The sequence below is a fragment of the Marmota flaviventris genome, chromosome 1, assembly GCF_047511675.1.
Source record: "Marmota flaviventris isolate mMarFla1 chromosome 1, mMarFla1.hap1, whole genome shotgun sequence".
Classification (NCBI taxonomy): Eukaryota; Metazoa; Chordata; class Mammalia; order Rodentia; family Sciuridae; genus Marmota; species Marmota flaviventris.
Window position 1 is genome coordinate 12,136,220 of NC_092498.1, and position 26,799 is coordinate 12,163,018.

Consider the following 26,799-nt stretch of genomic DNA (forward strand, 5'->3'; position numbering starts at 1 on the left):
TACTGAAAATTTTGGAAAACAAGTTCTTTAATTTGTGGCTGTAGCCTCAACCTGGCAGCACGGTGCGAGGCAGGTGTCCAGGCTCGTCGGGCCTAGGCAAGCAGAGCACAGAGGCTGCTGAGACCAGCCAAGGGTATTGGTGCAGCAGTGAAAGCAGCAGCACTAAGCCTGGTGCCCCCTAGGGTGGGGACCCTGGAGGACAGCGGGCCATCCCTGCAGCATAGGCAAGGACTGCAGCCCAGGGCTGGGCCTCAACACCCTAGGCCAATAGGGCCCTGGGTCAGGGCACTTGGGATACTAGGGAAGGGTTTGGAATGGAGGGAGGTTCAGGGCGAGTGGAGGTAGGGATTGGTCTCAATGTGGGTGGCCATTGACGGGGTATGGACCTGCAGTCTGGAAGGAGGCCTGTCCGCATTATGTCTGGGCTTTAGCAGCGTGGCACTTCCGACAAAGCACATGGCCGTCCAGAGGGAAGCAGCCGTCGTCATCCGCTTCGACAGACAGGGGCTTCCCACAGTCCTGGGAAGAAGAAAGTGTAAGAGGGGCACTGACCAAGAAGGTCCTTGCTCCACCTCACTGTCCTGTCTTCAGCTTCATTTTTTTAATTAGGAAAGCCAAATGCTTCATATGGCCCAGAGCTGGTGTCCTGATCCTGTGTGTCTTCCTGACCACAACAGGTTCCCACTCTTTACCCTCTAGGTCTCTCTCGGCTTCCAGGGTCCCCTCTCCCCACCACCCCAGTGCAGGCTTGGGGCCTCTCCTGTCCTGTCTGCATTCCATTCCAACCTCCTGTCTCTTAGAACCTCACTCAACTCCCCATCTATGCCACAATAGAACACTTCCCTCCCACTGGGCAGCCCTTCTGTGTTTATCCAAGACTCAAAGTGACCTTCCTGAGGGGACAGGAGGAACAGCTGACCTCACACTTGTAACACTTCATGTGGAAGTTCTTGTCCAGAGCGACCACTCTCACGGTCTCATCACGGCCAGGCTCAGGCATGATGGGCTCTGCGCAGACGGAGCACTTTGGGGCATACTGCCTAAGGCGGGAAGAAAACAAGGGTCAGTGGGGTGCAGTTCACTTACGTTTTCATGCCCCCTGAGAAAGCACAAGGTATTGCGACTGCGGCTGGAGGGCCACATGGCAGACCTCTCTGTCCTGCATCTCCAGGGGAGGGAGCTCAGGAAAAATGACCAAGATTGAGCGCCACAGCCAGTCCTCATCAAGGGGAACTTTCTGCCTCCCCAGTCACCCTCGCAGCACCCATCTCTCACACACCTGACTCGGTGTTCTTTCCCACCAGAGCCTCATCTCCGCCTTCCACACTGTAGCTCAGCAGGAAACGTGTGAGAGGTGAGCCTCCAGCTCCCACCCTGGCTTACCCCCAACCCAACATGTGGGTGTGTCTACCCTGAACCCCAGGCAGTGCAGAGGGGCATGGAGTCCCAGTCACCCCACATGGAATCCTGAAACTGCATCCCTGAGGTGGGGGCAGACAGCTGTTTTCCCAGCCGGCCCTTTACTATGTGACGGTATTTTGCCAGCCAGCCTAAGAAAGTGGCCACTGTGTTTCTAAGGAGAAACCAGTGCTCCCAACAGTTGATCACCAAAGGAACTTTCAGAACTCAGCCTGTGTGTGAAATTAAGTCATGCCAGTACATACTGCTGAACACTGAATACACACCCAAAGAAGCTCTGGAGAGAGAGCTAGGGCAGGAGCGGCCAGTAGCAGGACTAGCTATACAGGCCTAGGGCCACTGCACAGCTAAATCCAGATGTGCTGTTCCCTGCTATCAACAGGCAGGCTGTGGGGCCAGAAAGCCAAACCAGAGATTTGGAGCTAGCCTGGGACCAGCTGTTAACCTGGCTACCAAAGCATGGATGGAACCCAGAGTGGGGCCCAGAATGCATGTAAGTGGGTCCTCACTTGTGGTAGTCAGGGACGCAGTGAGGCCGGTTGGCCTGGTCCACAATGAAGGAGGTGCCTTCCAGGGGACAGGCGCAGACCACGCAGGTGAAGCACTGCGGATGGTAGGCTTTGCCCGTGGCCCTCAACATTCGTTCAGTGATGGGCTGCCCACAGGTGTTGCACTTCTCCAGGGTGTCCTGAGGAGTCAGAGGAGCAGGATGCCAGGGAACAAGCACCCAAGGGCCAGGTTCCAAGGCTCATCCACCCCTTTCCCAGCCCAAGAACCCCAACCCAGACTCACTGTGTAACAGCCCTCGCAGTATGGCACCCCCTCCAGGCTGTAGAACTGCTGTCCCTGGAGCTGCTGCTCACACTTGTGGCATGTAAAGCAGGTGATGTGAAACAGCTGCCCCAGTGCCCGGACTGCGGGCTGCGAACGGTCCAGTGGCTGTTGACACTTGCCACAGGACTCTGGGAAGGCCAAAGAAGAACACCGTGAACAGGAGGAAGAACTTAAGCTCGCAAGGGATCAGCCAGCTCAGGCCCCAGCTAACACAGCAATGGAAGGGGAAGTGTCACCACAGCAGGCGATGGACTCACCATTCACTGTCACACTCTGCCTCTGAGGTTGCTCCATGTCCTGCATCAGCTGCTGAGTCAGCTGCTCCAGCTCCTCCACCTCCTTCAGGGTCAGGGGTCCTGGAGCCCCAGGAGAGCGCACCTGAAACCCCAACACCTTCTTTACATTCTCAAGAGTCACTCCCTCCAAGGACCCGCCCAGACCTGCCCGCTGACCCCCTTCTTCCAACCAGGACCTAGCTCTTGCCTGTTTCCTAGATGCTCAGTTTAAAGCTCTTCCTTCTACCCCCCTGCCCAGGCCAGCAGCACCACATACATCACAGAGGGGCAGGGGATGACCTAAGCACGCATGTCCACCCACTTCACCCAAAACCCAACCACACCCAAAACCCAACCCCGCCCCCAACCCCTGCAATCACAGACAGGCCAGAACAACTGAGCAACAGAGGCCACGCACACTGAAGCACTGAATACGCCAGCCACGCACCAACTCCACAGAGCATGCTCAGACACAGCCCCACGGGGCAGGGGCACGCAATGCGTGCACACACACCTACCCGTCCCGCCTGCTGCTGAGCAGCCCCTGTTAGCGTGAGGATGCAACACAGGCGGGAAGCACAGGTTAAACCCCAGAGCTGTCTGCAGAGCTCCCCAGCCCTCAGCCCTACAGAGACCCTGGAGTCCCTCCTGAGTGAGGGGTTTCTGGTCTACTTGACCCAAATCCCTGCCCAATAGGCCTCAGAGGAGGCCCAAAGACCAGTGCCTAGGCTAGCCCACCCCTCCTGCTTAGAGGGATTCTGAGTTCTGAAGACTGTGGGTGGAGGTGAGGGAAGTTTAGGACAGGACACTGCAGGAGGGCTGTCAGACCGGCAACAGCATGTTCATATGACACTCCCGCAGGAATGTTGGTAGGTCCACCCAGGACCGTGATCCCTGGTCAGGGCTGCACCTGCTGATGCTGTCATTCCTTCAACACAGGAACCGCCATGCCTCCTGCCACTTCCTTCCACGGCCACTCTCCCCTCAGCCCTGGCTCTGCACCTACTGCTGCACCACAGTAGCACCAGGGCTTGGCTCAACTCCGCTCTGCCCAGGGAAGCACAGAATTAGAGTGTGGACTTCCCCAGCTCTTAGGCATGTTCCCCTAAGACTCCTGCAGTCTCCTACCCTCAAACAATAAGTCCCTCAATGAAAGCATCCCCTTTTGCTTCAACTAGGTTTTCCTGCCTGGTTGTGGGGTCAGAGAAAATGACTCGGGGAGCTTTGTTCTCCAGTATCACTGTAAAGGCCCATTCCGGTCTTTGAAAGGATGAACAAGCTATCCATACCCCTGCCCTCAGGCACCCATGTCCTTTAGGACACTCGAGCAGTCACTGCCTTCCTCTCTGCCTGCCAACAGACCTTGATCTCAATTCCCATGGCTATGAACTACTTTCCATCATTCACTGTACAACTGGAGATGCACTGGACCTAAGGGTTATGGGTCTCTGTCCCAAAGATCCTCCCAGGTCCCTGGGGCCTCTCCTTTACTCAGTCTGAGTTTGCAAAGGGAGCCCAGCACAAGGCTTGAGTCTCCTGATCCCACCTCCCCCCAATGCCTTTCTGAAATGTCAAGCCCCCAAGCTGATCCCTTGAGTTGCTATAATGGGGTCCTATTGTCACTCTTACAGCCCTCTACTACCCTCAGCTATCTGGCCTGATCTCCAACCCTGGGTGGCACCACTGCCTGCTTCCTGTTTCAACCTCCAAGCTGCAGCAAGGAGGTGGAGAGATCACCAAACACTGCAGAGTGAGCTCACAAAACACTGCAGCGCCCTCCATGCCCTCCAGCCCTAGCTCGGCTGTCTGTATTTAGCTCCAGCAGATTCCCAGTTGCCTTCCCCACAGCAGCTGTTCCAAAACTTTTCCATGTCCTAGAGCCCCCAAATGCTTTATCCTCTCACTCTCACAGATGACCTCACCCCAACACAACTGATGGCAGCCAGCCAGCACAAGCTCCCTCAGTGTCCTTCTGAAGCATAGGAAGCACTACGCCTGTGGCCCTGTCCTTGATCTCTGGGAATGCCTCGGGGTGAGATGGCCCCAGTTCTCAGCATCACTGACCCTTCCCTCACTGGCTCTGGCCTCCTGTTTTACAGACACACCCTTCATCCTCCTCCTCTAACCTGAAAAATACCCACACTCAGTCCTTCCCAGAGTCCCTAACAAACTTTGAGGCTACACTACCAACTCCATGTTCCTACCACCCGCTCACTTAACTCCTTTCATTCTGCCCCCATTTACAGGGTACAAATGAGCTGCTCTAAGGCCATCTACAATGTCCTAACAGTCATATCTCTGGCCTTACTGCTCCAGTGGCCTCATTCATTCTCCTGATTCACCCTTCTCCTCCCCCACACTCCCACTTGGCCAACATGGCATGACCCCAGCTCCCCCTACACCATCTTTGGAAGCCACAGTCTCTACTGCTTCAGTGTCGATGCACACTACCACGTACACACCTCTGGTCAGGGGCCTATTCCTAAATTCTGGTCCCACATTTCTAGCTGGATAACAGTTCCAGCCTAAAGCAAGGGTTCCTAGAACCTGTTGCTCAACACTCTGACAGTCAGACCCCTCCTCTTCCCATCCAAATCATTTCCCCTTCAGAACTTCTCTATTTTGTCAGCAATAACATCACTCTCCAACACACCCAGGCCCAGAATCCCCCTGGCATTTCTACTTCTCTCCCTCCTCTCTTCTTCCAGCTACTTATCAGTTGCCTCCTCCTGTAGGCTCTTCCTTTGTGATAGCTCTCATCCCTGGGTCTTATTTTTCATTGCAACTAATGTTACTGTGGCCCAGGAGTGAACTCACACACGTCACCGATCTCCCTTCTCTAACACACATCTCTGCTGGAAAAACTTTCCAGAGAGCTTCCAAAAGCACTGCAATCACCAGCCCTCCTGACCCAGCCACACACTACTGAATATCATTAATGACTCTCCAATATGCACCAGCTCCCTGGTGTACGATTTCATTTCCTACTCTCTCTCACCCCCACCTACCTAAGTATAGCTCTTAATTTTCCCACAGGAACTTTCTGCTTTCTGTTCTCCAAATACCCCTTGTGTATTTGCACCCTTGAGTTTTGTCCATGCCATTCCCACGTACATGCCGTTCCCTCTCCTCTCTGGATTCTTCAGACCTGCCCATCTTTCAGGGCACAGCATGCCCACAAAGCCTTCCCTAACTTACCAGACCCCTCAATGGCTTCTGGCTGTAAGTTGTGAAAGTCACAGAATTTTCACTTACAGGAACTCACTGGCACTTGGCCTTTCCTCCTATTCTATGGGTGAATATACACGTTCACAGTATCAGTTAGACACTATGGTTGGAATAGACCACCATTAGGGTCCCTTCAATTCCGAAGATCTCTTCTCCTGAACTAGAGAGCAAGAACTGTTTTGTCTCTACTTTGGGCATGTACATGCTACACAGAGATCCCAGCACTTCCTAAGCATTAGCTCACTACTCTTCACATGCAGTATATGAATGTAAAGATGGAGAAAATGAGGCTCAAAGTTCACCTAACTTGACAGAGTCTAACAGCTTGTGCGAAGCCAAGCCAGGAATTCTATCCCAGGTCCCTCAACTTCCGAAGGCTAAACCTCTTTGAGAGATCTCTTCCCTCCCATGTCCCAGGTGTCCCAGCCTACAGAGCACAGAGCACAGTGCCTGGCACTCAGTGGATGCTGGCTCAGCTGGTGTTTACTGGTGCTTCACTCTTATCTCCAGATGGGCCCTCGGGCGGTGACAGTGTTCAAAGTAGCCCGTAGATTAACTCAAGATCCAAGAATGGGAAAAACCAAGGCTGGCCTGCTGAGCTCATCCTTCCCTTTAACATTCTGGGGCAGAGGCACAAGGCAAGATTGACCAATCCTCCTAATTCAGAGAGAGCCCTGGTTGCTCTGCCCATGGGGTCAGGCCCCACCCATGCAGGCCCCTACTGTAGAAGAGCTTTCCCTTCCCATCATTCTATCAGTCCAGCCCCCACCCCCAGTTAAAACTACTATCCTACCCTTCCAGGCCCTCCCTCCCCAGGACCCTCACCCTTATTCTCTGGCTCCTGACTGAGCCCTGTCCCTATCCCCCCGTTCTCAGCCTCCTAGTCCCTCACCTGGTTCCGGTTTTGGTTTTGGGCCGGTGGGGGCACTGGGTGCTGCTTCTCCTGCACTCGGGGCTTCTCCCTCTGCTGAGCATAGGTGAAGTTGGGGGGTTGAGGGGAGCCTGTGCCAGTGGAAGGACCAGTCTCCGAAGGCCCCGATTTTTGATTGGGCTGTGACACGGGTCCACCTGGAGCTCCAGGGCTGAACTTAGAAGCCACAGGAGTAAACTTGGGAGCCACTGGAGAAAACTTAGGGGCTGGAGCTGGGGCTGGGGGACCTCGCAGCTGGGTGTTTGTCAAAGCCACAGGATGGGCCTGGGGCTGGACATGGAGTTGGACCTGAGGCTTGGTCTGGGCCTGGGGTTGGGCCTGAGGCTGGACATGGAACTGCGGCTGGCTCTGAGGCTGAGCCTGGGGCAGAGGCTGGGTGCTAGAAGGGGCCTTCCAAGGAGGCAGGGGTGCTGTGCCCCCAGTTGCAGGCTTAGCACTGGACTTGGGAATGAATGGAGTGGCAACTGGAGGGGGTACATATCCAGATGACACCTGCAAGGGGAGGCAGAGAGGAGAGAAGTGCAGTCAGAAGTGGCTACCTCCCTCTATGCCTCTCCTCCCAAACCAGCAAAGTCCCATCCCTTACCCGGGCTTTGAAGGGATCATTCTTGGTCATATCATCCAGCAACGAGGACAAAGAGTCAATCTCCAGGTCAATACTGCTCACCTTCTCCCTGGGCTAGAGGGTCAAGGGTCAGAGCACCCACTCCAGTTCTCCATGCCCACCCCACCCCAATAGGTGCAGAGGAGGTAAGAGGAAACACCCTTCTTCCCTTTCCTTAGGGGTGCCCCAGTGTAGTTGCCCTCCCAGGTCTCCATACCTGCGGCGGGAGTGGGGTGGGGGCCTCAGGCGCTCCCTCCATCTCCAGAGGAGGAGGTGGTGAAGGGAAGATGTCCTCCTCCAGAGGCGCAGGGGGGAAGGGTTCTTCGATGGGGGGAGGCGGAGGTGGGAAGGCACCTCCCAGAGCACCCTCTGCATCGTCGCCATCCCCAAGGACAGGAGGAGGGGGTAAAGGAAAGTCTGGGAAGGAAGGAGAGGGCCATCGGTGGGGGCCCTCTTTTCCTCTATTTCCCTCCGTCTACAGCTCTAATCCTAACCCAAGAACTCTCCTGGGGGTCCTGGAGCATATTGGTAAGGAAAGAAGGGGCGCAGCCCTGGTGCTCCTGGGTCAGGAAAGACTGAGAACTCGGTAGAGAAGTGGTGCAGCTCCCGTTACACTTCGGAGAATGGACCTACAGGGTAAAATTCGTGGCCCACATTCCCGCCTCCCACCCCCAGGCGGGGGACTTGGAACGGTCCCAGGAGCCCTGGCGCCCAGCCATGAGCTCCATGATGAGGTAAGAACATCTGCTCGGAACGGGGTGGCTGGGCCCAGCCCCCTCTGCAACCACCTTCCCAAATACCCCAAATTCCCAAAATCCGCCCCACACCCAGTGCCCGCGGAGGTCCAGCCCCAAACCCAGCTGCATACCTTCTGGGGGCGGCGGGGGGATCTCACCCACTCGGCCCATTTGTGCGCGCTGGGCCCCGGCCGCAGCGGGAGGCTCGCTGTCCCCGGGCCGGAAAGGATTCACTTTGGGCTTTGGGGCCACCACGGGGCCGAACTTCTTCTGCGGGGCGTAAAAAGCCGGGGCCGAGACCGAGACAGAGATCGCAGGAGGCGGGCGGGGGGCCGCCATGGCCGGGCCGGGCTGCGGGGGGGTGGTGGCCAGGTTACCAAGCGGCGCCGGGCCGAGGACCTCAGGCAGTCTCAGTTCTCTTCCGCGACCCCCCGCCCCTTCCTTGCACCCAGGGTCCCGCGCCACCTCCCCGGAGACCTCCGGGCCTCTCCCGCGCCTCACCGCGGGCTGGGAGCTTACGCGCCGCGTCTCGGGTGACCGCCTCGGCACCGGGTCCACGGACTCTGCGTCCCGGTCCTGCAGCCTCCAGCCAGCCGGGGAGGCACGCAGGGAAGAGGGAGGGAGGGAGGGCGGGGAGAGCGCGACGCCGAGACCATACAAGGAGCGGCCCGGAGAGGGGGCGGGGAGAGGCGGGGAGGGCGGACAAGGCAGGAAACTCCCCCAGGAAGGGGCCCTGATCCTGCCCGGGGCCGGAGGCTCCGCGAAGGTCCGCCCGCCGCCGCCCCCGCTGCTCCGGCCCCGAAAGACCACCCTCCCCAAACACAGGCCTCTGATGTCATTTCCTGACCTGCCTCCCCCCCCCCCACCGCCCGACCCGCGGGTGCGGGAGATCTGACTCACGTCCCCAGTCCGGGCAGAGCCGGCGGGCATGTGTCCCAGAGGTCCCGCAGCAGCCTCGTCCCCCCCACTCCCGACCTGCCGTTACCTGCTCCCCTCCACCCCCTGCTGCTTCTCCACTGAGCTGTCAGCCCCGCGCCCCAGATGCCCTGGGAGGCTGGCAGGACTGGGAGGAAAGTGGGCTCCAGGGTGGGTGGAGTGGTGTAGGGGGAGTTCCCTCTCCTTGCACCATCACCCACCCCCGCCCTTTTGTGGCCAGAGGGTGTGTAAACACCAACCTCAAGCGATCTTGGGGGATGCTAAATTCCACCGCTGGGCAACCTCTTAAGGCTTCTAGGAATCTGCATCGCCGGCGCCCCCGCCTACCGTTGCGGGAGGGAGAGTGCGAGCAGCGGAATCAAGGTGGGAGGGCAGGACCCAGGTGAGGGTTGCCCGCGGATTTCGGACGTGGGAAGACAGACTTAGACGCAGGCGACACGTCTCCGCAGCTCTTCGCCTTCCGCAGCCCATCTGCTCAAGGAGCGACTGTGGAGCTCTCGGGGATTTGGAGACTTCACTCGGTGGAGCCCCCCACTGGTCCGACCGGATTCCTCAGCCTGCGATTCAGCCCCAGGCTACGCGTAAGAGACCAGACCTGTGTTCTTTCTTCATTTTAACTGCACGTGAAAACCTACCCAAGCGTTTCCTGAATTCTTCCCTACTCACCACGTCATGCCCTTCCTCCTCTGGCTCAATATGCACCCTCGGGCGCTCCCGTTTCTCGAATTTCGTCATTCCTGACTGATACCTGAGACAGTCTCTTGTTCACCCTCTATTCAGTTTCCAGTCCCTGCCCTCCAAATCCCCTACCCCCCACTGTCAGGGAACATCTAGGCTAAGATTTAGGGTCATGCAAAATAATCCCGTGACTTTATGATGAGAAAACGGGGTTTGTGAGCTGAAGAGATGGGCTCAGGTCACATGCAGGTCAGGGTTCATTGCCTCCTACCGTTTAAGTCTGAAGCAACTGCTGGCGGACGCTCAGAGCAGACTGTAGCCAGAATGCGAAGTTCCAGCTTGATGCCCCACTGACAAGTTTCTTTCACTAGGCTTCACTTTCTCTATGAGGGTGATGGTATTCAGTCCACCCTCCTTGTTGGATTATACAGAGAAATAAGTGAAGTACCATACCTGAAAGTGCTACATAATAGTATAATTAATTAAGTCTCAGTCCTGCCCAGAACCCGGAGTACCTTCCAACCTGATTAGCCTTAAGGCAATTTTCCCCACCTTTTCCCTTCCTGATTGCCAGGCCGACCTCTCATGGGTCTTGATGTATGTAGTGAGTGCCCTCTCCTTCCTTCAACTTAAGTCCTTAATTATATCTAAGACTACATCATCACTACCTTTTCAGACCCCACTGTTCTTTCTTTTCTTTTATTGTCTTTCTCACTAATATTTCTCATAGCCACAACGTGTGTGGTCATGCATGAAAGAAAAAGAGTAGTGCACACCTCTCGGACTTGCACTAGCCAATCCTGAGCCTGCCCCTATGAAGATCTGTTAGAAGCATGGTTCTGGATTTCCTGTGCATGTTGGAGATTGTCTTTTGGGCTCCACAGGCCAATAGTTTCATCTCCTTCTAAATATGCTCACATGGGTGGGGGGGAATAGTTTTCAGATAATGTTGTAAGAGTCAAAGCAAGTTACTCTCTAGAAGGCTCCTTAAGGGATGTGCATGTGCACAATAGAATATGTGTAATTGTGAGGCAGATAAACCTATTTATAAATCAAGAATAGAAGGGTGCGTAGGCAGGCTTAGTTTTACTGACAACTAAGAGCATCTGGGATGCAGAATATTAGAGCTAAGAGTTTTAAACCAGACATTCTCAATACAAGTATAAACACAGAATTTCCCAGAAGGACAGAATCACTGGCCCAGAATATCTCAGTGGAGCTTAACAATCAACCTTAAAATGCAGACCATGAACAGGAACTGCCCTAATGACTCTTGGGTATTTTTTTTTTTTTTCAGGGGCAGGGGAGGTACTGGGGATTGAACTCAGGGGCACTCCACCACTAAGCCACATCCCCAGCCTTACTTTGTATTTTATTTATAGACAGGGTCTCATTGAGTTGGTTAGCACCTTGCTGAGGCTGGCTCTGAATTCATGATCCTCTTGCCTCAGCCTCCCAAGCCATGGGGATTATAGGTGTGCACTACTAGGCCCCGCGGGTATTTTCTTAAGCAAGTAATTCTGATTGGTATCCTCAGGTACTACACTTAAAGTATAGCAAATCAGTGGATGTCCCCACCTAAAGCATACCCAACAGCTTTGGCAGGGCCAGTGAGAAGTAAAAAAATCGACACTCACCTTTACTGCCTAAAACATCCCGACACATCTCCAAGGATTTATGCTTTCCAGGTGCCAGAAAGTTTCCTTCAAAGGTGCACCATATGTAGAAGTTTAACACATTCATGGAAGCTGGGCATGGTGGTGCAGGCCTATAATCCCAGTGCTCAGGATGTGAGGCAAGAGGATTGCAAGTTTAAGACCAGCTTCAGCAACTTAGAAAGATCCTGTCTCAAAATAAAAAATAAAAAGGACTGGGATGTAGCTCAAAAGTAAAGCGCCCCTAGGGTTCACTCCTTAGTAAATAATAATAATTAATAAATCAATAAAAATCATGGAACAAAAGGGAAGAAGCAGGTTAGTGGCAAAAGATGAATTCCAAAATGAAAAGAGGGATTCTGTCAGGAAGCTTAGGTGACCAGAGGAGCAATTTGGTACTGGGCACCATATGAAGCACTCTTTAACAGCAGCAATGTACCACTGTGACAATAACAACAGCAGCAATTGTGAACTGTTAGGACTGGAGGTGTGGCTTGATGGTAAAAGCAATTGCCTAACATGCACAAGGCCCTGAGTTCAATCTCTAGCAACACACAACCCACACAAAATAGCACACACTGAGAAAATGCTTAGTGCCTTGTTATAGGTACAATGCTGAATTCTTTATACTACCTCCCATTTAATCCTCACAATAAACCTGTAAGAATAGACATTATTATCCCATTTTTTATTGAAGGAAACTGAAGCTAACTAGATGTTGGATCTTCACCTCCTAAAGTGCATAATTTTTTGCAACACAAATCTTTTGTTATTTAAACATTCCTGCCACTCCCAGCCACCTCCAGCCTCGCCTACACCCTATTGTTCCCTGGCTTCTCTTCTGGAGCTCCAACCTAGCCCTCCACAGCCTTTTCACTGCTGCCAGGACCTGAACCCCCTTAACTTTGCATTCATGGACAACCATTTCCTTTGACACACAGCATCATCAAATTCCATCTCTCTGTCTATCTGCAGGTAGACACACACATTCTGTATCTGAGTTGTACATGTATGAGCTTTGGAAAATAGTACATTCCATAAGATTTCTAAAGAATTGTTAATAGAGTTAGCTTTAGAGAATAGAATCAGGAATGGTAGCAGGCTTTGATACTGTTTATTTCCTCCTGTGAACATGTGTTATTTTTATAATCCAAAAGAAACAAAAGAGGAGTGAAAGATGGACCTGTCTTTGTGCTTGCTGCAGAGCGCTTGACTCGTCCTGAGTACACAGCCTGCAGTTTCTCACTTGCTGCCAGATTTCCTGCCCTCCTGGTCTCCTGGGCTCTTGCTTGTCAATACAAAAATTTCCTCTCTGGTGGGACTGTAGACCCAATGGAGGGTGAGGTGAGGATGAAGATCAGGTGAGGGTTGAAGGATAGGGTTACTACCTGTCCTCCCACCCCACCCTAAATCCCTCCTATTACCTGCCCTGCCCTCCAAGAGGGCCTACCAAAAGTAACTAGCTCCTCCAATGACCTGGCTCTGCAAAAGCCACATAAAAGCCAGACCCTTGAGGCGGCCTGCCGCCCTTTTGCCCCCAAAGATGTGTCCCTCTGGGGCTGAATAAAGCATCGCTGGTCCATGAGGTCTCCCTGTCTCCCTTTTTCTTTTGCTTTTTGTATTCTGTGCTTTCAAGGGTGAAGGGGCCAGCAAGATCTAGGGATCTTGGCAGTCAGGGCCAAAGCCAAGCAGCTTCCTGCTCTGCACAGGGACTTCTCCCCCAATAGAAGGGCAGGACTGACAACCACACACCCCCACCCCCACCCCCTCAGCCCCGCACCAAGCCTCCTTTCTTCCAGAGCATCCGTTGCACTTTCTCTCCCCTTCCCCAACTTCAGTCCAACCAATAGTTACCAATAACATATATTCTAGGCATTCTGGATATAAAGACAAGTAATCCTTGTTTTTGTCCTCAAAAAAAAAAAAAAATCTTTTCGAATCTCCACCCAGTAGTGTTTACTTGGTGTGGTGACACTGATGGACTTCTCACCACGTAAACCTCGCTCTCCTATCAGGTGTCTGCCATAGCAGTAAGGGTTTCAGGACCAGGGCAATGGAATCTGCACAGGGCATCTGCAGAGCAGGGGGCAGGAGTGCTCCACTCCAAGGGCTGGGCAGATGGGCACCCACGGGCACAGCAAGCGTCAGCAGGACAGAAATGTTGGGGGGGGCAGCGGAGGCAGATGGTCAGATGGCGAAGAGTCAGCAACCGTGGGAGCTGAGAAGGGCGGACAGGAAAAGAGTCCCGGGCACCCACAGCAGCACAGGCAGGTTGCTGGCACCAAGGCAGTCGTGAGCAGGGCATCTGCTGCTTCCTTCTCCCTGCTCCCAGAGGAAGCCAAAATCAGAGCCTGGCCCTGGAGTGGGAATGTTTGTCACTGAAAATAGCCAGCGAAGTCATTAGGGGGAGTAAACGTTTCAAGGAGTGGGGGTTGAACTCAGATAGAAAACCTGCCTCACTTGAAATGGAGAGTCCATCTCTAGTTGGTCCCCCACCTCCCCTGCCTTTAAGAAGCTACCCAAAAGGCTGATATCACAGAGGAAGTGGGCTCTGGTCAGCTAAGCCTCAGAGCTTGCAAAAGCTTCCTTAGCCTGCCCTTCCTTCCACCCACTGAGTTGCTGTTTACCTCACCACCCAGAGGTGTGACCAAAGTTGCAGATGGACACTGTCTTAGAAAAAAAGGAAGGGTCTACTGGAACAAAAGATGCTGAGACTTGTCAACATGTGTTATGGTGTAGATATGAAGTGTCCCCCAAAAGCTCATGTGTGAGACAATGAAAGAAAATTTAATAATGAATGATTGGATTAGAATGGGGTTTAACCTAACCTGTGCATTAATCCCTGATAGGGATTAACTTGGTGGTAACTCAGATGGGTAGGGTGGCTGGAAGAGGTGGGTCCCTGGGTCATGCTTTTAGGGTTTATATTTTGTCCTTGTTGAGCAGAGTTCTCCGCTTCCTGGTGTCAAGTTCCCATTGCTCTTCTCTGCCACACCCTTCCACCATGATGTCTGTCTATGAACTGAGACCTCTGAAACCATGAGCCCCCAAATAAAGTTTCCCTCCTTAAAATTGTTCTTGTTGGGTCTTTTGGTCTCATCATTGAAAAATCTGACAGAGGGCTGGGGATGTGGCTCAAGCGGTAGCGCGCTCGCCTGGAGTGCGTGCGACCCAGGTTCGATCCTCAGCACCACATACAAACAAAGATGTTGTGTCCGCCGAAAACTAGAAAATAAATATTGAAAAATTAAAAAAAAAAAATCTGACAGAAACAACGCGCTTCAGCAAACCAGTTCTGGCTTTTGCCCCCAAGCGTGAGAAGTAACTGGAGGATGTTCTGCCAAGCAGCAATCTGTGTAGTTCTAGCAAAGGTGTTCTAGTCTGCTTTGTAGCAGCAGAGTAGGCCCAGCCCCATTCCTGGTAAAAATCTAAATGCTTATGTAATTACTGAGTGAAATTGAGTTCCAGAATTTTTGGAATTGCATGCTAGATCAAAGTAGATCCTGTATTTGAGAAAATATGAGGGTTTTTATGACATCTCAAGCCATTCATCTATTCATCCCAAAATATTTATTGAACACATACTGTGTGCTGGGCTTTTTGTTAGGTGCTGGGAATATAATACTGAGTAAAAGCAGGCATGACTCCAGCCCTCATGGTGAGTCCATGCCCGTAGGGGACCTGCAGGTGGGAGATACTCATCCAATAATTATGGCCCAAAACTGCAATGGTCACAGGACCTGAAAGAGTATATAATTGGGAGATGTGACCTGGCCCTGGAGGTCAAAGAAGGGATTCCAAGCTGAGACCTGAATGATCAGCAGGAGTTCACTAGGCAGCAAGGGAGGGGAAGCATGCCTACAGAGGAACAGTTCCTGGGAGGCCCTGTGATATCTGGAGACAGCCACGTGAGAACACAGAGTCAGGTGCAAGCACTGCGGGGAAAGAAGGCTGGATGGTGTGCAGAGAAGCTGCAGGGCACAAGGAAGAGCTTCAGTTCTATCCCGAGGACAACAGGGAACTGCTGCTGAGCTTTAGATGAAAAGAAAGGCATGAAAAAAATTGAAAATATCCCCCTAGAGGTGGTGTGCACCGTAGCAGGAGGGGCAGTACTGAAATACACAGGGAAGAGGCTACTATAGCGCTCTGACGCAGAGGGGTGGTTTGTGGAGATGGATGAAAATGCACAGATTAGAGAGCTTTTTAGGACACAAAGTTATGGGCAGAACCTAGCAATGGGTTGAATGTGGGGAGGGAGGCAGGGAGAGCCGTTGACCCAGCCCAAGTTCTGGCCCCATGCAGAGTGGTGCTTTCCATTCGGAGGCACAACTGTGGGAGTAAGAACATGTGCTTTGTTCTAGTCATGCCCAGAATGAGCCAGAGTACGATGGAGTAGGTTACCCACACCCAGAGAAGAGAAGGGAGCAGAGGAGAATTACAGGGAAAGTTTAAAGTCATCTGCTTCTGAGTAATAATTTGAAGTTATGATTGGCTGAAGAAATCACCTATTGAAGTTCTGTTAGCTTTCTGTCACTGTGACAAAATACCTGAAATAAATCAATTTAAAGGAGGAAAGGTTTATTTTGGCTCATGGTTTCAGAGATTTCAGTCCATGGTTGCTTGGCCCTGTTGCCCTTGGGCTTCTGGCTGTATAGTTCATCCTGGTAGAAGTAGATGGCAGAGGAAATTGGTCACCTCACAGCAGCCAGAAAGCAAAAGGAGAATGAGAGGAGGAGGCTGATTCTACTATCCCCTTCAAGGGCATATCCCTTGACCTCCTAGGAGCTGCTCCTCTGTAGGCATGCTTCCCCTCCCTTGCTGCCTAGTGAACTCCTGTTGATCATTCAGATCTCAGCTTGGAATCCCTTCTTTGACCTCCAGGGCCAGGTCACATCTCCCAATGACCTAACTTCCTTTCATTAGGCCCCGCCTCCTAGAGGTTCCACCACCTTCCAGTAACACCACAAGCTGGTGGCCAGGCTTTAACACACAGGTCTTCTGGGAATATTCAAGATCCAAACCATAACACAAGTACTGCATGAAAATCGAGAGGACTTTGATGGAGACCAGCATTTGGTGGCCTTGTAGAAGAGGGAGACACGCACCCTTCCTCAAACTCAGGTACAAATGCCCTTTCCCAGGCCTCCATGTCCCCCAGCAGAAATGAAAAAAGAACACCACTCCTCCTAACCTCCCTGTACTCAGAGCCTCACCTCTATCCATTCTGCCTCAAGACCACCAGAGCTCATTTTATTAAGTCCCATAACCCCAATATGCCAGTCCCCTAAAGAAGCCCCAGGTTCTCGGCTCACCCTGCATTTCACTCCCCTGCCAATCCACGGGTGCCAATCCAGGGTGCCCTCTAGAGCTCACAGGCCATTCTCAGCTCATGCTCCTCTTCTTGGAACAGTTTCTGCCCTCTTGCCCTAACCCGGCCTCCTCTGAAAACACCCCTCCTCTGTAGCCCTTCCTAATGGCAGTGAACGTCTTTGCTCCACAACCTTCTTTCCATTGGTCCTGACTACAGAACAGATACCTCTGTGAATCCTTATTGTTATGTCCAGACCATTTTCCTTCCCTTGTCCCTAAAATCTCCCAACTTCAAATCTCCAGTTAGCTCACTACATGCTTCTATGTACATTTGCATTGTCATCTATCACCCTGGGCCATACATCTTCATTTCTTGAACATCATTATGTTCTACTTCACTGTCACTCACTCAACCATGACTCTGCTATGAATTCTTAGTCACTTCAGTATCTGCATAGATGATTCTTCCTTCCACTTGCCTCTATGTTCCTTGAAATTCTCTCACCACATGACTTAATTCTACTTCACCAGCACCCCCATGAAAAAGAGAGAAATATAATTTGAGCCATATACATAATTTTAAAATAAAAAATAAATGACATTAATTTTAATAATGTACCTTAAGCCAATATGTATCCAAAATATTATCATGTCAACATGTCACCAATATCTTAGAAATTATTACTGAAATATTTTACATTTTTGGTACTAATTCATGAGAATGGTATATATTTTGCACTAGCAGCATCTCAATTCAAAATAGTCCCATTGCAGTGTTCAGTGGTCACGCATGGCCAGTGGCTACCATATTGCACGATATAACTTCAAATAGAATTTTTTCCATCTTCTCAATATCATACTTTTAAGCCACCTTTTCTCCAACCAGCTCTTTTTTATTTTCTAACTCCTTCCCTTCTTTTACCTTAACTCAAACAATCCTTCGACCACTGAGACCTTTGGTTCATGTCAGCTCTTCTTTCTACCTCCCTCATCATGCCACCATACCAGTTTAAATTCCTTGGACAATCTTTAGAATCATTCCCATGTGTCCACTCTCAAAGCCCCCATACCTCTCTCACACTCTGATACTCACAAACTCAAGACTAGCCACCTATTAAATGTATATGTACAAAACAATATTTGAAAGGAAGCTGGGTGTGGTGGCACATGCCTGTAATCCCAGTGATTCAGGAGGCTTAGGCAGAAGGGTTGTGAGTTCAAAGCCAATCTCAGCAACTTAGTGAGGCCCTAAGCAACTTAGTGAGACCCTGTCTCTAAATAAAATATTTTTTAAAGAGGCTGCTGAGGATGTCACTCAGTGGTTAAGCAACTCTGGGTTTAATCTCTGATACAAAAAAAAAAAAAAACTATTTATATATAGATATATATGAAAGGAAACACATCAGAATATGATGATCGATTTTCTTTTTATTTTTTTCTATGACAAGTGCTTGCTGGTTGTGCAATTTTTTTTTTTAAGTTAAAGAGTGAAATACACAAACACACACACATATTACCTGAAGTTCCAAGCTTCCAGTCTCCTCTGGACTTTCTTGTCTGGGTGGGTTCACTGGTAGGCAGTTCTTGTCTACGACAATCTTTATTGACTCATTGTGTGAACAGCCCTCAAGTGGACCCCCACCCAGGACAGTAATGACTTATGCCTATCAGTTTATCATAGTGACAAAATCTTAACCAAACAATGACGAGAACACAAACACTGGAGTTACACACCTATTCTTAAACACAATGAACAAAAGAACAGTTCACACTGAAACTCATAAGTTAGAAAGAACACCAGTCTTTTTTAAATTTTATTTTGTTATCAGAAAAAAAAAACATTTAACATGAGATCTGCTCTCTTAAAATAATATTCTTTATTATGCTGAGTAAAATAAGCCCATCCCAAAGAACCAAAGACCAAAGGTCTACTCTGATATGAGATACTAATTCACAATAAGGGGTGGGGAAGAATAGAGGTATTTTGGACTAGACAGAGAGGAGTGAAAGGGAGGGGAGGGGGCATGGGGCAGGAATGATAATAGAATGAATCATACATTATTACCCTATGTGCATATATGATTACATGACCTGTATAACTCTACATCATGTACAATCAGATGAATGAGAAGTTATACTCCATTTATGTATGATGTGTCAAAATGCATTCTACTGTCATGTATAACTAATTAGAACAATTTAAAAAAAAATTGTTCTTTTAAATTCATTTCATCTGTAAGAAGCTAAGGAGTCTACCTGAACAAAAAGACACTGAGGAGCTTCTTCCACAGGAGGCCTACACGCTGCCTCTCTGTTGCCGCCATGTCTCTAGTGATTCCTGAAAAGTTCCAGCACATTTTGCAGGTACTCAACACAAACATAGCCTTTGCCATCACTGCCATTAAGGGTGTGGGGCGGGGTGAAGGTCTGCTCATGTGGTGTTGAGGAAAGCAGACATTGACCTCACCAAGAGGGCTGGAGAACTCACTGAAGATGAGGTTGAACGTGTGATCACCATTATGCAGAATCCACGACAGTAAAGATCCCAGACTGGTTCTTGAACAGACAGAAGGATGTAAAGGATGGGAAATACAGCCAGGTTCTGGCCAATGGTCTAGACAATAAACTCCGGGAGGACCTGGAGCGACTGAAGAAGATTAGGGCCCACAGGGGACCATGCCACTTCTGGGGCCTTCGTGTCCGAGGCCAGCACACTAAGACCACTGGGCACCGTGGCCGCACCGTGGGTGTATCTAAGAAGAAATGAGTCTGTAGGCATTTTCTGTTAATAAATAGTTTATATACCGATGGGGGGGGGGGGAAGACACTGAGGAGAATTTATTTCAACAGTGTTTAATGCTATAATCAAAATCAATGAATAATAATCTAAGATAAAGTTATTATGGAGGTATCATAGAAGAGGGGAAAGGATGATAGACCAAGAAAAAAGGCCCTGAATTTTGGTCAGAGTTAGGCCACTTACAAAGCCACTTAGAGCTATGTGGCTTTGAAGATCTGAGAGATGGGTTTTCCTTGTCCGTGAAAGGATAGCAAGACTCTTGACTTTCAATTCCAGCATGCAGCAGTCTGCAGTTAATGCTCTGTGTACCAGCTGCTCTTTAATTTTCAGGAAAATGCCTCTATGTGTCTCTCTGGACTCAGTGGACCAGCTCATAGGAGGTGGCAGACTGCAGCCACGTCTACCCCTTGTGCATTATGAACCATTCAGGAAGATCAGGATGGCAAAAGAGGTTCAGACAGGTAGACTTTGCCAGAAGCAGATCTTCACCCAATCAAGCATTTACGAGAGGGGTCCAGGCTGAGGTTGCAGGAAATCCCCAAATCCAGAGTGGACACAGGGTTGGAAAACTCAGAAGAGAGTTCCTTCAGGAATCTGAGGTAGGCTGTCAGCTGTCGTTGGTGACAGAGACGACTGACAGGTGTTCCAATCAACAGGCCTGCCACCCAGAAGGGAGAGGGCTAAGGGCTCCCAGGGGAGATGGGAGGGCTCCAGAGCATAGTGAGACATCATCCACTGCTCCCCCTCCCTGAATGCAAAAATACCTGCCAGGCCACTGTGGCAACTGTCAGAAAGGGGTCTTCCAGTTCCAGGTTCTCACTGGCTCTCCTGGAGGGAGGGCTATAAACTGACAAGTCACAGCCACTGGGGCTGGACAAGCATCTACCATCTGTATTTCACAGCCGATCCCTTCCTTTCTTTGTAAATGCTCTGAGATCTGTGGTTGTGGAGCAGCTACTTTCTGAAGATCCCGCCTTGTTCTTTTCTCTGGGAATATGTATTATTTACCTGGCTCTCACTCCTGGTCACTCAGACTCTAGGTCCTGCTTCTTGGGTCCTAGCAATTTAACTGGTCATCTTCCACTTGTGACCTGGTAATGATTATGGTACCCTGAAGCCATGAATTGTTTGGGGGCCTGATCAGGAAACACAGGAATGTTCACACATTCTTCTGGGCCCTCTGAGAGAGATGCAGGAACCCCAGAGCCTGGAACTCTCAGACTGGTCTTTCTCATGAGTAAGTTTGGATGGTGTCTTAGCTTTCTTTGTGTTCTAAAACAAAATACCTGAGATACTTTATAAAGAAAGAGGTTTATATTGGCTCATGGCTTTGGAGGTAAAATATCCAAGTTTTGAGTGGCCACTTCTCAAACCTCATGTTGCATCAGACATGGTGGATGTCATCATGGAGTTAGCTTGGAGCAGTACAAGCACAGAAGGATGGTGCCAAGCTTTACCACAACCTACTCTGACAGCACTCAACCCAGCCCTGAGATATCTAACCCACTTTTGCTTAAGGGCACTAATCCCTTCAGAAAAGGTATCCTCAATGACCTTTAATCACCTCCCACTGGGATCTACCTCTTAAACACTCCACCACCTCTCCAAACTGTTATATTAGAGACCAAACTTCCAGCACATGAATCTTTGGAGCGCAAATCATAACCAAACCATAGTGGATGGAACTAGGGAATCTGAAATAGTTGTCTTTCAGGCTTTCCCACAGACCTGTCTCCCCCCAAAAATATTAGGCAAGTCCACTTACATGTGATCTGAAGCACAACTTCTACGAGAGTCTGCAGGGAACATTTGCCTGGGCACTCTCCTCTGCTGAACAGGAACCACAGGATCCTGTACAAGATGGATTCAGTGATGCTGAGCTGCCCATGCAGGAGGCTTCACATGGAGATGTGTACCTGGAGGTGCACCAAGGTCAGAGCACCATGGCCTGTACTGGTCCTCATCTAAACACCAGAGTGAATGCACCTAGAACCTGGTATTTTGCAAAGGCTTCAAACTTTATCAAATAAGCAATCCATGCTGCCCTTAAGGCTTCTGTCTTCCTCAGTGTCCATCAGGTCAGAGATTGATCAAGTGAGGCCTTTTTTCTCCACAACTGACAGAAATTAGAGGATTTTGCTATGGACCATGGCTTCCTCTATAACTAACTGCTCTGAGATACTGAGATGGTAAGTCCTTCCTTTACCAGCCAACTTGTTCTGCTCAGGGAAGGGCCCTGCCTTAGCATGGAGGCCTGGGACATTATTCACTGATTGCTTGGGAAACCCAGCTGAGGGTGGGGACTGGAACAACCTAGCCCAGCAGGGCAGATTTGGCAGCCACTCCCTATTCTGTGGAAATACAACACCCACACTACCAGTATTCCCACTCATCTGGAACTTAGCTCTTTTCAGTATCCATATGTAAGTGGGGTCCCTTGTCAGCAATCAAACTCCCCCAAACCCTACTCCTGGTGCTCTGTTCACGGAGCACTGAGGAAATTACTTCCTTTAAAAGAACACAGATCTGGGGCTGGGATTGTGGCTCAGCAGTGGAGCTGCCCCCTAGCATGGGTGAGGGCCTGGGTTCGATCCTCAGCACCACATAAAAATAAATAAATTAATTAATTAACGATATTGTATCAAAATACAACTGAAAATAAATACATAAATATTTTTAAAAAGAATACAGATCTGCATCATATCTAGTCCTCAGACCCTTGTGATTTCCACCCAGACCCCAAGATTGTTTTTGCCAGTTTTCTAGCATCAATACTTCCATGTTTGGTGCCTTAAGCACATGGGGTCCCCTCTGAACCTCTAAAACCTGACCCAAGGCTGAGCTGCCTGCATAACCTCCTCCAAGCCCCAAGATTCAGACTCCAGCCCCTTCCTACATGTTGATTACTGAGACTTCATGACAAAGCTTTCCTTACAAGTCACTCTAAGATCATCTCTGTTCCACTTTAAAATCTAGGAATGTAAGTAGCTATGGCCCTCTCTTCAGCTTATGGGCACACCTTTAAAAAAGTCAAGAGTGGGCAGACCCCGCTGTCCCAGAGGCCACTGCAATGCCCAGAGGTCTTTTCTCTGGGCACCGCCGCTGCTACTTCTGATGCTACCTCCGAGGTCGCCACCACTGAAGCCTGGAGGTCTCCTCTCCAATCAGCTACTGCCATTGCTGCTGCCTCCCATACCACTGCTGCCACCCCAGGTGGCCTGGAGTTCTTTCTTTCTTTTTATTAGTTGCTCAAAACATTACAATGATCTTGACATATCATATATTTGATTCAAGTGGGGTATGAATTCTTTTTTTTCCACGTGTACAGATTGCAGGATCACACTGGTTTTACAGCCACATTTATACATACAGCCATATTAGTGTCTAATGTATTCTGCTACCCTTCCTATTCCCCCCTCCCCTCTCTTCCCCTCCCATCACCTCTCTCTACCCACTCTATGACACTTTTCTCTCTGTCTCTCTTTTTTTTTCTCACACCATCTTTTATGCAATTTTGCATAACAATGAGGGTCTCTTTCCATCTTCCATGCGATTCTCCTTCTCTCTCCCATTCCCATTGGAGTTCTTCTTTCTGGGTGTTGCTGCCCATGCTGCCACCCAAGACATCAATGTCCCTGAAGCCACTGATACCAGCCCTGCTGCTGCGTCCCTGAGATCGCCTAGTGATACTGACCCCACAGTCACAGTTGCAACCCCCACTGTAGCCACCACTGCAGCTGCTGATGACACTGTTTCACTACCACTGCTGCTGACCGGCTATCTGCTGCCACCAATCACCACCATTCCTGCTGCTACCACCACCAAGAGGTATGCTGCAGGGGAGATTCCAGGTTTTGGTTACACAGGACTGCACCCATTTTGGGACAAGGGCCAGGGCCTGGGTCTCGGGTGCCAGCAGGTTTACCTCCACAAGAGCCTCTATCTCCCCTGGTGGGACTCCCATCAGGTCCAGTGTAGGGGTGCCTGCAGGTTTGGAGGAGCCTGGGGTCTTCCTGCTGAGAGTGCTGGTGGCCCTTGTCTTGCTGCTGCATCTCGGGGTTGCTCCTTTGCATAAGTGTATCCCTGGTGGTCTCTCTGCAAGTAGGAGCAGCATTGAGATCTTGGGACTGCAGTGTGGCTGAGCCTGAGGTATCTGAAGCCCACATCCGTAGGATAATGATTGGGTTTACAAGGGCTGATCGGGGTTTGGTGATCCCAAGAGACATCTGAGACAGGGCTGAGAAACTGTTGAACACTGACAAAGACAGCTCGACTTTCCAGCAAGATTTATTTTATTTTATTTTTCAATTCACTAATATCTGTACCATATTTGCAATAGGATTTTTTTTTATGCATCAGTGTGTGGAGGACAATGATATATAATTGGTGTTTTGCATTTTTGTTGTATTCTTATGTCTTTAATGTTTTATCTTTGTACTCTTCCTCTTACTTGTCTGTTTTCTTGGATTTTCTTTCCAACTTTTCTCCAACCAACAGCCAATCTCTGTTGGCTCCCTTCACTCTTCCTTCAAATTTTTGCTTCTAGCTTATCTCTTCCTCCCTCATGAACATTGTGTGCTACACTACCTCTGTTCTCTCATCTACCACTTGAAATTGTACACCATTTTAACAAATTTTCTGTTTATACTATAGATAGTTATTGAACTTATCATTTTGGTTTAATGTGAGAAAGCAGTAGACGCCTTAGTGGGAACTATTAGTTTATTGTGAACACTGGGTGCTGTTGATATGGGTCTCACTAATAAAAGCGAAGTGCTGGAAACCTTCAGGGACACAATAGGTCTACAGGGCATAATTTATCCTGCCTTAGATCCAAACTTCTAGATGGGAAAACTCACTAACAACATGAAAAAAAGTATGGGGGGAATAAAGCGTCTCAAACAAACCAAGATGATTTAATGACAGAAGCCACTGATAACACAGTAGAAGAAATGTACAAAAAGGAGTTCAGACTGTATATAGTTCAATTAATTTGTGAAGTAAAGGATAGTATAAGGAGGGAAATCAAAGATAAACTATAGGAAGTGAAACATCACTTCAATAAAGAGTTAGAGATTGTGGGGGAAAGAAGCAGAAATACTTGAAATGAAGGAATCAGTAAACCAGATTATAAATTCAATAGAAAGCATCACCAACAGACTAGACCACTTTGGAAGACAGAACCTCAGACAATGAAGACAAAATATATAATCTTGAAAGTAGAGTTGAACATGCAGAGAAGATATTTAAAAATCATGAACACAACATCCAAGAATTATGAGATAACATGAAAAGACCAAATTTAAGAGTTATCAGAATAGATGAAGGAGCAGAGATACAAACTAAAGGAATGCACAATCTTTTCAATGACATAATAGCAGAAAATTTCCCAAACCTAAAGAATGGAATGCAAAATAAAATACAAGAGGCTTACAGGATCCCAAATGTACAAAATTACAGCAGACTCACACCAAGACTCATTATAATGAGAATGACTAACACAGAGAACAAATCTTAAAGGTTATGAGAGAAAAAAATCAAATTACGTATAGGGGGAAACCAATTTGGATCTCAACTGATTTCTCAATCCAGACCCTCAAAGCTAATAGGATACTGGAATAATATATTCCAAGCTCTGAAAGAAAATGGATGCCAACCAAGTATTTTATGTGCAGCAAAATTAAGTTTCATATTTGAAGATGAAATTAAAACCTTCCATGATAAACAAAAAATTAAAAGAATTCACAACTAGAAAACCTACATTATAGAGCATTCTCAACAAAATATTCCATGAGGATGAAGTGGAAAAAGAAAAAAGTGACAACCAGTAAAGGGAGGATCTACACTAAAGGAATATTCAACCAAAGGAGAAACTAAGTCAAATTAAAACCCAGAAATAAATTAAAATGACAGGGAATACAAATCATATCTCAGTAATAACAGTGAATGTTAACAACCTCAATTCATCAATCAAAAGACATAGATTGGAAGATTGGACTAAAAAGCAAGACCCAACAATATGCTGTCATCCAGAGATTCACCTCATGGGCAAAGACATCCACAGGCTGAAGGCGAAAGGATGGGAAAAAACTTATTGCACACATGGATTGCGTAAACAAGCATGGGTTTCCAACCTTTTATCAAACCAAAGTTAATCAGAAGAGACAAAGAAGAACATTTCATACTTCTTAAGGGGAATATATATCAGCAGGACATAACAACTATAAATATTTATGCTCCAAACAATGGAGCATCTATGTACATCAAACAAACCCTTCTCAATTTCAATAGTCAAGTAGGCCACAATACAATAACCACTGGGTGACTTTAACACACCTCTCTCACTACTGGATAGATCTTCCAAACAAAAACTAAATAAAGAAACTATAGAACTAAATAATAAATCAATAATTTAGACTTAACAGACGTATAGAATATTTCATCCATCAATGAGTGAATATACTTTTTTCTCATAGCTCCTTTTCTAAAATAGACCATGTTTTATGCCACAAAGCAACTCTTAGTAAATAAAAAAAGGATGATATCCTGCATTCTATCAGATCACAATGAAATGAAATTAGAAATCAATGATAAAATAAAAAATATAAATTACTGTAAAAAATGGAGACTAAATAATACATTATTGAATGATGAATGGATAGTAGAAGAAATCAAGTATAAAATAAAAATTCTTAGGGGTAAATGAAAACACTGATACAACATATCAAAATCTCTGGGACACTATGAAGGCAGTACTAAGAGGAAAGTTTATTGAATTGAGCGCATTCATTAAAATTAAAAAGTCAACAAATAAATGACCTAATACTACTACATCTCAAAGCCCTAGAATAAAGTACAAATCAACACCAAAAGCAGCAGAATTAAAATCAGATCTGAACTCAATGAAATCAAAACAAAAGAAACAACCGAAAAAAATTGACAAAAAGAATAGTTGGTTCTTTGAAAAAATAAATAAAATAGATAAACTCCTGGCCATGCTAATGAAGAGAAAAAGAGAGAAAACTTGAATCACTAAAACACAAAATAAATAAGAAAATATCACAACAGACATGTCTGAAATGCAGAAGATAATTATAAACTACTTTGAAAATTTATACTCCAATAAAATAGAAAATATTGAAGACATTGGAAAATTTCTAGAGACATATGACCTACCCAAACTGAATGAGGAAGGAAGTCATACATGATTTAAACAGAACAATTTCAAGTAATGAAATAGAAAACACCATCAAAAGCCTGCCAACCACCAGGCGCGGTGGCTCATGCCTGTAATCACAGCAGCTTGGGAGGCGGAGGCAGAAGGATCATGAGTTCAAAGCCATCCTCAGCAATTTAGCGAGGCACTAAACAACTCAGTGAGACCCTGTCTCT

At 48.4% G+C, this 26,799-nt stretch overlaps 1 protein-coding gene and 1 pseudogene across 4 annotated transcripts; one reads left to right on the forward strand and one right to left on the reverse strand.

Annotated features, from left to right (window-relative positions):
- Positions 1-9: 9 nt before the first annotated feature.
- Positions 10-9,462, reverse strand: Zyx (zyxin). 4 transcript variants are annotated; one of them, XM_027943374.3, is made up of 10 exons: positions 9,204-9,462; positions 8,160-8,379; positions 7,509-7,708; positions 7,274-7,366; positions 6,649-7,179; positions 2,511-2,646; positions 2,212-2,381; positions 1,929-2,107; positions 920-1,040; positions 10-519 (listed from the first exon to the last, which is right to left on the reverse strand). In XM_027943374.3, the coding sequence occupies exons 2-10, from the start codon at positions 8,365-8,367 to the stop codon at positions 415-417; spliced, it is 1,743 nt and encodes a 580-aa protein (XP_027799175.1). In that variant the 5' UTR covers positions 8,368-8,379; positions 9,204-9,462; the 3' UTR covers positions 10-414. The 4 variants fall into 4 exon arrangements, with proteins under 4 accessions (XP_027799175.1, XP_071467485.1, XP_027799176.1 ...); XM_071611384.1 differs by lacking the exon at positions 9,204-9,462 and adding an exon at positions 8,530-8,636; XM_027943375.3 differs by lacking the exon at positions 9,204-9,462 and adding an exon at positions 8,548-8,569.
- A 9,467-nt stretch (positions 9,463-18,929) lies between these two features.
- On the forward strand, positions 18,930-19,375 carry LOC114099208 (small ribosomal subunit protein uS13-like; annotated as a pseudogene).
- Positions 19,376-26,799: the final 7,424 nt, after the last annotated feature.